This window comes from Anolis carolinensis, chromosome 6 (genome assembly GCF_035594765.1).
Source record: "Anolis carolinensis isolate JA03-04 chromosome 6, rAnoCar3.1.pri, whole genome shotgun sequence".
Lineage (NCBI taxonomy): Eukaryota > Metazoa > Chordata > Lepidosauria > Squamata > Dactyloidae > Anolis > Anolis carolinensis.
This window is the reverse complement of record NC_085846.1, coordinates 119,991,050-120,003,836: the sequence shown is the minus strand read 5'-3', so window position 1 is coordinate 120,003,836 and position 12,787 is coordinate 119,991,050. Positions and strand designations below refer to the sequence as shown.

The window sequence follows — 12,787 nt, the reverse complement described above, 5'->3', positions numbered from 1 at the left end:
CTTTGGTGCTAAATTCGTAAATACAGTAACTACTACATAGCATTACTTGTATTGAACTACTTTTTCTATCAAATTTGTTGGACAACATGATGTTTTGGTGCTTAATTAGTAAAATCACAACCTAATGTGATGTTTAATAGGCTTTTCATTAATCTCTCCTTATTATCCAAGATATTCGCTTATCCAACGTTTGCCAGCCTGTTTACGTTGGATAAGCGAGACTCTACTGTACTTACTAGCTGTGCCCGGCCACACGTTGCTGTGGCATAGTAGTCCTAAGTGGGGTTTTCTTCATGGCATTCCAGGTGGTCTAGAGAGGATTCCCCTAGGTATGAAGCAGCCAGGCTTTGAAGCTGCAAGGCTATTCAATGGCGTTCCAAGTTGGCCAATAATGGAGTCCCCTGGGTATGAAGCAGCCAGGCTTTGAAGCTGCAAGGCTATTCAATGGTATTCAAGTTGGCCAACAATGGAGTCCCCTAGGTATGAAGCATCCAGGCTTTGAAGCTGCAAGGCTATTCAGGGGTATTCAAGTTGGCCAATAATGGAGTCCCCTAGGTATGAAGCAGCCAGGCTTTGAAGCTGCAAGGCTATTCAATGGTATTCAAGTTGGCCAATAATGGAGTCCCCTGGGTATGAATCAGCCAGGCTTTGAAGCTGCAAGGCTATTCAGTGGTATTCAAGTTGGCCAATAATGGAGTCCCCTAGGTATGAAGCAGCCAGGCTTTGAAGCTGCAGTGTCACTCCTTCGAAAGTGAGGAGTATTGTGGCCAAATTTGGTGTGATTTGGCCCGGTGGTTTTGTTGGTAACTCGGTCTTAATTATGCACATTACATTTATATATAGAGAGATTGTTTAGATATATTATTTGGTTTATAGTAGTCCTAAGTGGGGTTTTCTTCATGACATTCCAGGTGGTCTAGAGAGGATTCCCCTAGGTATGAAGCAGCCAGGCTTTGAAGCTGCAAGGCTATTCAGTGGTATTCAAGTTGGCCAACAGTGGAGTCCCCTAGGTATGAAGCAGCCAGGCTTTGAAGCTGCAAGGCTATTCATTGGTATTCAAGTTGGCCAACAGTGGAGTCCCCTAGGTATGAAGCAGCCAGGCTTTGAAGCTGCAAGGCTATTCAATGGTATTCAAGTTGGCCAACAGTGGAGTCCCCTAGGTATGAAGCAGCCAGGCTTTGAAGCTGCAAGGCTATTCAATGGTATTCAAGTTGGCCAATAATGGAGTCCCCTAGGTATGAAGCAGCCAGGCTTTGAAGCTGCAAGGCTATTCAATGGTATTCAAGTTGGCCAACAGTGGAGTCCCCTAGGTATGAAGCAGCCAGGCTTTGAAGCTGCAAGGCTATTCAATGGTATTCAAGTTGGCCAATAATGGAGTCCTCTAGGTATGAAGCAGCCAGGCTTTGAAGCTGCAAGGCTATTCAATGGCATTCAAGTTGGCCAACAATGGAGTCCCCTAGGTATGAAACAACCAGGCTTTGAAGCTCCAAGGCTATTCAATGGTATTCAAGTTGGCCAATAATGGAGTCCCCTAGGTATGAAGCAGCCAGGCTTTGAAGCTGCAATGTCATTCCTTTGAAAGTGAGGAATATTGTGGCCAAATTTGGTGTGATTTGGCCCAGTGGTTTTGTTGTTAACTTGGCCCTAATTATGCACATTACATACATATATATATATATATATATATATATATATATATATATATATATATAGTTTAGATATATGATTTGGTTTATAATAATAATAACAACAACAACGACTACTTTATTTTTGTATCCTGCCTCCATCTCCCCTCAGGGCCTGGGGCGGCTCCCATGGGGCCAAGCCCAAGTTATCACGATACAACAAGATAAAAATACAATTCAGAGCAAAAACAGGCATCATCAACATTAAAATTATACAAAAATTCACCGTGTTAAAACAATAGTGTAATAATAAGCAAAACCGACAAATTAAAACAAATTAAAATAGTAAAAGACTGGGCAGTAGTATGTGGAGAGTATAATTAAAATCTGATGAGGTCGATAATAAAGCACTGTAGTGTGATAGGAGAATTCGGAGGTGGGGTAAACCGAGAGGATTTAACATGTATGTTTGGCTTGAATTTTGCCATTATTATGCAAACATTACTAAACAAGGGGTGAGAAAAACAGTATATAAATACAGTAAATAAAAAATTGGAAGGGAGAGCATTGCTGAGTGTGCAAGAGAACAATGCAGCTAGTCAGAGATGGCAGCCCCATTGCATTGCCCCCTCCCCAACTTAGATTTCCTTCCTGTTTGGGATTTGAGACCCTCCCTCTCCCAAGTCTCCTCTTGGTTGTTTGTTTATATGTCTTGGAGGGAGGAGGCGCTCCATGCTTCCAGCCGGGAGGAGCTTTCAGCGGTCCTGGCACCAATTATGCAACCAGGAGGAAGGAGGAAGGAAGGAAGGAATGAAGAAAGGAAGGAAGGAGGAGGGCAAAGGGCGCCCGTCTCCTCTCGTGTCAGAAGCAAATCGAGATAAGTCGCTTCTGGTGTGAGAGAATCAGCCGTCTACAGTAGTGGTTCCCAATCTTTGGGCCTCCAGGTGTTTTGGACATAATAATAATAATAATAATAATAATACTGAAGAAGGAGACAGAAGGCCTGATCCTTGCAGCCCGGGAGCAAGCCATCAGGACAAATGCAATTAAGGCCAAGATCGAAAAATCAGCTGATGACCCAAAATGCAGACTGTGCAAGGAAACCGACGAAACCATGGATCATATCCTCAGCTGCTGTAAGAAAATTGCACAGACAGACTACAAACAGAGGCACAACTATGTGGCCCAAATGATCCATTGGAACTTATGCCTCAAGTACCACCTCCCAGCAGTAAAGAACTGGTGGGATCACAAACCTGCAAAAGTATTGGAAAATGAGCACGCAAAGAGACTGTGGGACTTCCGAATCCAGACTGACAAAGTTCTGGAACACAACACACCAGACCTCACAGTTGTGGAAAAGAACAAGGTTTGGATCATTGATGTTGCCATCCCAGGTGACAGTCGCACTGACGAAAAACAACAGGAAAAACTCGGCCGCTATCAGGACCTCAAGATTGAACTTCAAAGACTCTGGCAGAAACCAGTGCAGGTGGTCCCGGTGGTGATGGGCACACTGGGTCCTGTGCCAAAAGATTTCAGCCGGCATTTGGAAACAATAGACATTGACAAAATTACGATCTGCCAACTGCAAAAGGCCACCCTACTGGGATCTGCATGCATCATCCGAAAATACATCACACAGTCCTAGACACTTGGGAAGTGTTCGACTTGGGATTTTGTGATACGAAATCCAGCATATCTATCTTGTTTGCTGTGTCATACAACGTCGTTGTGTCAATAATAATAATAATAATACTAAGAAGAAGAAGTTTATTTATATCTCGCCTCCATCTCCCCCGAAGGGGACTCGGGGCGGCTTACAGCAAAATCAAAATACAAGCAATGATAAAATATGAAACATCAAAGGACAACAACAAAAACCAATAATAAAATATACACAATAGGCGAAAAAAACCCAACACAGAATTAAAACATCAAATTAAAAACAATGAGGTTGCAATAGTGGATAAGCAAGGTGCACATTATGAGTAACAAATTTGTAAATAGATAAAGTGCATTACAATCATTTAAGGTCACATTAGGTAAGGAGGAGTCCTGAATAATATCAAGCAATCTGGAATCAGGAGAAGAGCGACCTGTACAAAAGGTCGAGGAGCATAATAATTGTGATGGAGAAAGGCGATCTTAACCAAAGGCCTGGGTGAAAAGCCAAGTTTTCAGACTTCCGAAATGCCATCAAGCTCCCAACAGTTGGGATTTCTGGGAGTTGAAGTCCAAACACCTGGAGGAGGGCCAAAGGTTGGGAGCCACTGGTCCACAGAGACGTTACCCAGAGGATGCCTGGACGTGTGGCCATCCTGCTGGGAGGCTTCTCTCATGTTCCCACGTAGCTAGGGGCACACCATCTCACGGTTTTGAACCTTCAGGTCAGCAGTTCAGCCGGCACAAGGGTTTAACTCTCCGACACTTGCCCATGATGCACCTTATTAAATGGTCTTGAAATTGTGTATTTTTATATGACCGACCCCTTTTTATCCATAGTAGTGACGCTTGTATTATTACCTCATTTTGTATGGCCACTATGTGTTTTATTGTATGCTTATTGTATTTGATTGTTGTGATCATTGTTTCTTAGTTATTGATATTGGTTTTAATCTTGTTATACTTCTTTGTCTCTGTTTCGGGCTTGGCCCCATGTTAGCTGCCCTGAGTCCCTTCGGGGAGATGGTGGCGCGATAGAAAAATAAAGTATTATTATTTTATTATGACACAGCAAACAAGATAGATATGCTGGATTTCGTATCACAAAATCACAAGTCAAACACTTCCCCAGTGTCTAGGACTGTGTGATGTATTTTCGGATGATGCGTGCAGATCCCAGTAGGGTGGCCTTTTGCAGTTGGCAGATCGTGATTTTGTCAATGTCTATTGTTTCCAAATGCTGGCTGAGATCTTTTGGCACGGCACCCAATGTGCCCATCACCACCGGGACCACCTGCACTGGTTTCTGCCAGAGTCTTTGAAGTTCAATCTTGAGGTCCTGAGAGCGGCTGAGTTTTTCCTGTTGTTTTTCGTCAATGCAACTGTCACCTGGGATGGCAACATCAATAATCCAAACCTTTTTCTTTTCCACAACTGTGATGTCTGGTGTGTTGTGTTCCAGAACTTTGTCAGTCTGGATTCGGAAGTCCCACAGTATCTTTGCGTGCTCATTTTCCAATACTTTTGCGGGTTTGTGATCCCACCAGTTCTTTGCTGCTGGGAGGTGGGACTTGAGGCATAAGTTCCAATGAATCATTTGGGCCACATAGTTGTGCCTCTGTTTGTAGTCTGTCTGTGCAATTTTCTTACAGCAGTTAAGGATATGATCCATGGTTTCGTCAGCTTCCTTGCACAGTCTGCATTTTGGGTCATCAGCTGATTTTTCAATCTTGGCCGTGATTGCCTTGTCCTGATAACTTGCTCCTGGGCTGCAAGGATCAGGCCTTCTGTCTCCTTCTTCAGGGTCCCATTCGTGAGCCAGAGCCAGGTCTTCTATTATTATTATTATTATTATTATTATTATTATTATTATTATTATTATTAATTGCCTTTGTCCTGATGTCTTGCTCCTGGGCTGCAAGGATCAGGCCTTCTGTCTCCTTCTTCAGGGTCCCATTTGTGAGCCAGAGCCAGGTCTTCTCCTTATCAGCTTTTCCTTCAATTTTGTCAAGGAACTTTCCACGCAATGTTTTGTTGTGCCAGCTGTCAGCTCTAGTTTGTAGTGTGGCTTTCTTGTACTGTTTTTTTTCTGCTGTGCTTTGAAGAGTTTCTGATTTTTGACTTCAATCAAAGCAGGTTCTTCACTTTGCTTTACATATTCTGCCAGGGCATGTTCTTCTTCTTTGACAGCTTGTTTGACTTGTAAGAGTCCTCTGCCCCCTGATCTTCGAGGTAGATATAGCCGGTCAACATCACTGCAGGGGTAATAATAATAATAATAATAATAATAATAATAATTATTATTATTATTATTATTATTATTATTATTATTAACTCATTGCACCTCCATGGCCTCTATCCCCCCAGCCCTCAAGGTGCTCAAGTGGGCCGGCCTCAGAGCACATTCTTTGGGTCCCTTTGCCCAGCATCAGGGCTCAGCTGCAGGAAAGGAGTGAGCCTGAGCATGCATGTGCACTCAAGCACTGGCAGCTGAAGGAAAGTCCTTTTGCACATGCACATGTACCTGCACATGCAAAGGGATTGTATTACTGTTTTATCTTTTCATAGTGTGATTTGTATTATTTTGCCTATGTTTTGTTCTATGTTGTTTGGGCCTCTGCCCCATGTAAGCCACCCCGAGTCCCCACGGGGAGATGGTGGCGGGGTATAAATAAAGTTTTATTATTATTGACACAACGATGTTGTATGACACAGCAAACAAGATAGACATGCTGGATTTCCTTTCACAAAACCACAAGTCGAACACTTCCCCAGTGTCTAGGACTGTGTGATGTATTTTCGGATGATGCGTGCAGATCCCAGCAGGGTGGCCTTTTGCAGTTGGCAGATCGTAATTTTGTCAATGTCTATTGTTTCCAAATGCCGGCTGAGATCTTTTGGCACAGCACCCAATGTGCCCATCACCACCGGGACCACCTGCACTGGTTTCTGCCAGAGTCTTTGAAGTTCAATCTTGAGGTCCTGATAGCGGCTGAGTTTTTCCTGTTGTTTTTCATCAATGCGACTGTCACCTGGGATGGCAACATCAATGATCCAAACCTTGTTCTTTTCCACAACTGTGATATCTGGTGTGTTGTGTTCCAGAACTTTGTCAGTCTGGATTCGGAAGTCCCACAGTATCTTTGCGTGTTCATTTTCCACGACCTTTGCTGGTTTGTGATCCCACCAGTTCTTTGCTGCTGGCAGGTGGTACTTGATGCATAAGTTCCAATGGATCATTTGGGCCACACAGTTATGCCTCTGTTTGTAGTCTGTCTGTGCAATTTTCTTACAGCAGCTGAGGAGATGATCAATGGTTTCATCAGCTTCCTTGCACAGTCTGCATTTTGGGTCATCAGCTGATTTTTCAATCTTGGCCTTAATTGCATTTGTCCTGATGGCTTGCTCCTGGGCTGCAAGGATCAGGCCTTGTGTCTCCTTCTTCAGGGTCCCATTCGTGAGCCAGAGCCAGGTCTTCTATTATTATTATTATTATTATTATTATTATTATTATTATTATTAATTGCCTTTGTCCTGATGTCTTGCTCCTGGGCTGCAAGGATCAGGCCTTCTGTCTCCTTCTTCAGGGTCCCATTCGTGAGCCAGAGCCAGGTCTTCTCCTTATCAGCTTTTCCTTCAATTTTGTCAAGGAACTTTCCATGCAATGTTTTGTTGTGCCAGCTGTCAGCTCTAGTTTGTAGTGTGGCTTTCTTGTACTGGTTTTTTGTCTGCTGTGCTTTGAGGAGTTTCTGATTTTTGACTTCAATCAAAGCAGGTTCTTCACTTTGCTTTACATATTCTGCCAGGGCATGTTCTTCTTCTTTGACTGCTTGTTTGACTTGTAAGAGTCCTCTGCCCCCTGATCTTCTAGGCAGATATAGCCGGTCAACATCACTGCGAGGGTGCAGTGAGTGATGAATGGTCATGAGTTTTCTTGTTTTTCTGTCCAAATTGTCCAGTTCCATCTGTGTCCAGTTTATAATGCCAGCAGTATATCTTATGACAGGCATGGCCCAGGTGTTTATGGCCTTGATGGTGTTGCCTCCATTGAGCTTGCTTTTGAGAATTTTTCTGACCCTTTGTGTGTATTCTTTGCTGACCACAGTTTTCACATGTTCATGCTTGATGTTGTCCAGCTGTAATATGCCCAGATATGTATAGGCCTCTGGCTGGTGACACTTTATTGTTTGGCCATTAGGCATATTGATGCCCTCACTTTCAATGATTTTCCCCTTCTTCAATGCCACTGTCGAACATTTGTCCAAACCAAACTCCATGTTGATATCAGTGCTAAAAATTCGGACAGTGTTAGTCAGAGACTGGATTTCAGTTTTCGTTTTTCCATACAGCTTCAGGTCATCCATGTACATCAGATGCGAAATTTTGTGAGAATTCTTAGATGTTTGGTAGCCGAGATTTGTTTTTTGTAAAATTGTTGACAGAGGGATCATGGCAATAATGAAAAGCAGAGGGGACAATGAATCTCCCTGGAAAATTCTTCTTCTGATGTTGACAAGTCCATAACTTTCATTTCCAACAAACAGTTCAGTTTTCCAGTGCTCCATCATGTTTTCAATGAAGGTGCCAACGTTTTTACAAATCCCGATGGCGTCCAGGCACTTGATGATCCAGCTGTGTGGGAGTGAGTCAAAGGCCTTTTTGTAGTCAATCCACGTCATGTGAAGATTAGCGTTTCGGCTCTTACAGTTCTCCAGGATCATTTTGTCAATCAATAACTGGTCTTTTGTGCCCCTGCTTTTCCGTTTGTTGCCTTTCTGTTCATCTGGCAAGATGTTTTTTTCTTCAAGATAGTCTTGAATTCTGTCAGCTATGATGCCAGTCAGTAGTTTAAACATAGTGGGCAGACACGTTATTGGCCTGTAGTTTCCTGGTGCTGCTCCTTTTGCTGGATCCTTTTGTATCAGGTATGTTCTTCCAGTTGTTAGCCATTCACTGATACTTCCTTTCTGCAGCATCTCATTGAATTGTTGGGCCATTTTTCCATGTAAACTAATCAGATGTTTGAGCCAAAATCCATGAAGTTGATCACTACCAGGCGATGTCCAGTTCTTGACTTTTTGCACCCGTTTGCTGATCATTTCAGTTGTTATTTCCATCAGTTCCATTTTGTTCTGTGAGAATTTTCCTTCAAACTCCTTTATCCACCCAGCGTTTTTGTTGCAGTTCTTATTGTTTTCCCAAAGCTCTTTCCAGAACTTTGTTGTTGCAGTTTTCTCTGGCTTTATGGTTACTGTGTCTGTTGTTTGGTTCAGACTCTGGTAGAACCGTCTTTGGTCTGATTGAAACAGTTGATTTTGTCTGTACTGGATGATTCTGGCTTCATACCTTTCAATTTTTCTGGCTGTTGCTGTAATTTGTTCTTTCACAATTTCCAAAGCTTCTTCAATTTTTCTAGTGTTCAGCCAGTACTTTCGGATCAGGTATTGCTTGATTTTGTCATTCTTCAGTTTCTTCTCTTTCATATTTTTCAGGTTACTTGCATCTGATCTAAGCTTTTTGATTTTCAACTCTAGCCTGACCTTCCACTTTGGTTTTCCAGTCGATTTTCTTTGGGGCTGCCTTGGTTGTAGGAGCCCAAGCTCTTCTGTTACTATCACTGCTGCACTGTAGGCAAACTGGTTTGTTTGTTCAATTGATGTTATTTGGACAGTGGAGAGTGCTGCATTCACATCTTTCATGAGAGGCGCCAGGTGTCTTTTGGGCACTGTTTTTAGAGTTGGGAGCCGTTTTCTTATGGCATTTGCTGCAGCATGAGCCATGATCTTATCCTTGAGCTCTTGTTGTCTTGCTGTCAAGGTTCCTGGTGGTTCAACAGGTGTTTCAAGTGCTGGTTCATCAAATTCTTGCAAAAGCTCCACTCTTTCTTCTGGTTCAATCTGTTCCACCATTCCAAGTGTTGCTGGAGTCTCTGCTGCTGTCTGTGCTGTGGTCTGATGGTAATTTGCTTTGCAGATTTTCTGGATTTCTTCGAGTTCAACTTCACTGAACACTTTGTTTCTGATTATGAATCTTCGTTGGTCAGCCAGTCGGGGTTCTGTTATCTGTGAGTCAGGGTACTCTTGTTTCCATAGCTGATGCATCCTTTTTTGGTAGCCGCGCTTTTCAGGTTCAGAGTTGTAATAGCATTTCATGACTGTGCGGTTTTCTGGCATTGTATATTTCTGTCGCTTCTGTGACTGTTCAATTGGGTTTTGATGATTCCGTAGCCCACTTGTCAATGGATGTCCAGAATCAGCAGCATCCACCGCGGTCCTTTTTATCCTGGGTGACGACCGAGCCAGTATAGACTTCGTTTTGGTTTGATTCTCCATATGCTAATGGGTTAGGTGCACTTGGTTGCATTCCTCCGCTGAGGCCTCTCTGGCTTGGTTGGACCTACCGGTAGTTACACTACCGCCAGCACAGCCCTCAGCGTCCTTGGAATGGTCAAGCCCTCCCACCACGTCAAGGTGGCACCTGCGGGGGGGGGGGAAGTTTTATTATTATTATTATTATTATTATTATTATTATTATTATTTTCCTTGACCTGCAAGTGCTTGAGTGCGCATGCCTGCCTTGCGGCCTCTCCCGCCAGAAACCACGTCCTTCTGGGACTCACCAAACATGGCATGACACAAAGGCTGTTGCCCCCTCCCTAATTCCCGCCACCCTCCCCTCCCTCTTTCAGAGGTCAGCGCAGCCAACTGGTCAGCGGGGATGGCCCCCACCGCCTGGCCTGTGCCCACCACCATGGAGACTACGGCTGAATGGACAACAGTGGATTGGCCCAAGGGGATGATAGGTGAGCAGCCACAGGCAGGTCAAGGGCAAGGAGGAGTGACAGGGACAACGCTGCAGCAAGTGGCGGGAGTTGTTGAGCATTTTCCGGGCTGTCTGGCCATGTTCTAGAAGCATTCTCTCCTGATGTTTCACCCACATCTATGGCAGGCATCCCCAGAGGTTGTAGGGGAACTGGGATTCAGTACCCGGCCCTGCAACCATCTGTGGTGCCTGTGGGTCTCCCTCCTGCCCACCCTGGGTGGGGCTATTATCCCTTCTGACCCCCCACAGCCCAGCTCCACCACCAGCCCTTTGGGGTGGGCCCCTTGCCCTTCTTGAGGCCTCTGCTCCTCCCCTGTGGCCAGAATCGAACATCCCCTCAGGAGAAGGTTAAATTGCCTCTGCGTCTGTCTCTGTCTCGGTTCTATGTGTATATGGGCATTGAATGTTTGCCCTATATGTATATAATGTGATCCGCCCTGAGTCCCCTTCGGGGTGAGAAAAAAGGGCAAAATATAAATACTGCAAATAAATAAATGAATAAATAAAATATATAATGATGCATTCTCTGCCCCCCACCCAGAGCCCCTCCTGGCCTGCAAGGGGGACGGGGACTGCCCTCCGTGGAGCCGCTGCGAGGAGACGGCAGGGTCCGGGCGCAGGTTCTGCCGCTGTGGGCTGGGCTCCCACCTGCACCCTTCCCTGGGCTGCATTCCAGGTAAATCAAGGGGGGAGGGGCACACCTGGGACGGGACTCACACCTGGAGGAGGGGGGCGGAGGGAGCGGATCGGGGCCAAGCCCTCCCAGGCCACCCACTCCCCACTTTAGAAGACCCCACTGCCTGCCTTCTCCTCTCCCCCATGAAGCCAGGGTCTTTGCTGCCCGCCTGCTGTTGCTGCCGCCGCCGCCCCCACCGCCCCCCTTGGAAGCCCCCACAGAGGAGCAGGTGGACCTCCAGCTCCGGAGCTTGGTGAGGACCCCCTCCCGCCCCAGCCCCCTCCCTTTGGGGCCCATTGCCCCCTGGCCTGGCCCCAACCCGAATGGTCTCCTTCCACGGGGGTCCAGAGAGGCCAGAGGCATGGGGTCAGCAGGTCATGAAGAACTTTTCAATTACTTTCAATCAAGCTTATCAAAACCTATTCACAGCAAAAATGCAAACCAAAAGCGGTCTCAATGCCTGTCTGCAACTGATTCGCTCTCTAGTTGATCAGCGCTAAGACTGAATGGGGAAAAGATCTCAGATAAAATGGGATTTGCTGTTTTGCCATGTGGAATACATCAAAGTAATAAGCATTCTGTGCTAATTATGCGAAATACCCACACTGAAATCCATCTTTTATTGCACTTTCCAGTGTGAGAGGGAATAGCAGAACTTTTACAATGACACAAAGAGCGACATTGGACATATAGACATGCAGATTCTATGTAACTATATTAGATTCATAATTACCTACAGTTACAAAGGGGGGTTACATTTTTGCTCAGCATGAATAATAATAATATAATAATACTTTATTTTTCTATCCTGCCACCATCTCCCCGAAGGGACTCAGGGCTGCTAACATGGGGCCAAGCCCAGAACAAAAACAAAATATAACAGTTACAATGCGTATCTAAAGCTAAAAACAATGATACAGCTGTCAAATAAAATCAGCAATTAAAACATAGCATACAAAAAACCCCCACTTAATAACCAAGAATAAATGAGGTAATGATACAAACATCAACCACTATAGATAAAAAACGGGGTCGGGGGGCATATAAAATACACAATTTCAAGGCATTATTAATATTTATTTATTATTTATTTATTTACAGCATTTATATTCCACCCTTCTCACCCCGAAGGGGACTCAGGGCGGATCACATTACACGTATAGGCAAACATTCAATGCCTTTTTACATAGAATAAATACAAGACAAACATAGGCTCTGAGCGGGCCTCGAACTCATGACCTCCTGGTCAGAGTGATTCATTGCAGTTAATTCAGCTGGCTTGCTCTCCTGCCTGCGCCACAGCCCGGGCTGTGCATAGACAAGTATCAGAGGATGTACACACATATTATTTATTTATTTATTTATTAAAACATTTATATCTCGCCCTTCTCACCCGAGAGGGGACTCAGGGCGGCTTACAATAAACACACATATAAAAAATTATACAATACACTATAAATCAGATTAAAAAAATATTAACTTACATCAACATTCATAAAAACATTCTAAAATACAAATAGACATATACATGCATCCATCCTCATCTGGAAGATGAGGAAGTACTCCATCAAGGACTCGGTGTCACAGTGGATGATGAAGCAGCGGCTCCCGCTCTGGCCGGAATCGAGCATACCCTCATGAAGCCAGAGGCTGGAAAATATTAAATTGCCTCTGTGTCTTTGTGTGTGTTGTATGTTTAATGGCATTGAATGTTTGCCATGTCTATGTGCATTGTGATCCGCTTCAGGGCGAGAAGGAAGGGCGGAATATAAATACTGTAAATTAATGAATAATCCTCATGCCTACATCAGCATTTCTCCCTCTGTCACCTCCTGGAGAAGAATGCCTATCTCTTAGGCCAGACCCTTCCTCCTTGGAAGATGCCAAGACACAGTTCCAAAAGGTCAGAACGCATCCTCTTTTCCTAAGAACAGCACTGAGGATACAACTCCCGTTTTCCATACAGCGGGACCTGACTCCCTGCAACACTGTATGTCTA

The 12,787-nt window shown here is 44.5% G+C and overlaps 1 protein-coding gene across 4 annotated transcripts in view; it reads left to right on the top strand.

Moving 5' to 3' along the window:
• LOC103281456 (protein HEG homolog 1) overlaps window positions 1–12,787 on the top strand; it is a 42,576-nt gene that overhangs the window by 18,688 nt on the left and 11,101 nt on the right. For 3 of the 4 annotated variants that reach the window (XM_062984161.1, XM_062984160.1, XM_062984159.1), the window contains exons 2-4: window positions 9,979–10,092; window positions 10,654–10,788; window positions 10,938–11,041. In XM_062984161.1, the coding sequence (XP_062840231.1) occupies window positions 9,979–10,092; window positions 10,654–10,788; window positions 10,938–11,041 (353 nt within the window). The remainder of the gene's footprint in view (window positions 1–9,978; window positions 10,093–10,653; window positions 10,789–10,937; window positions 11,042–12,787) is intronic. The other variant, XM_062984162.1, reaches the window with a different exon arrangement.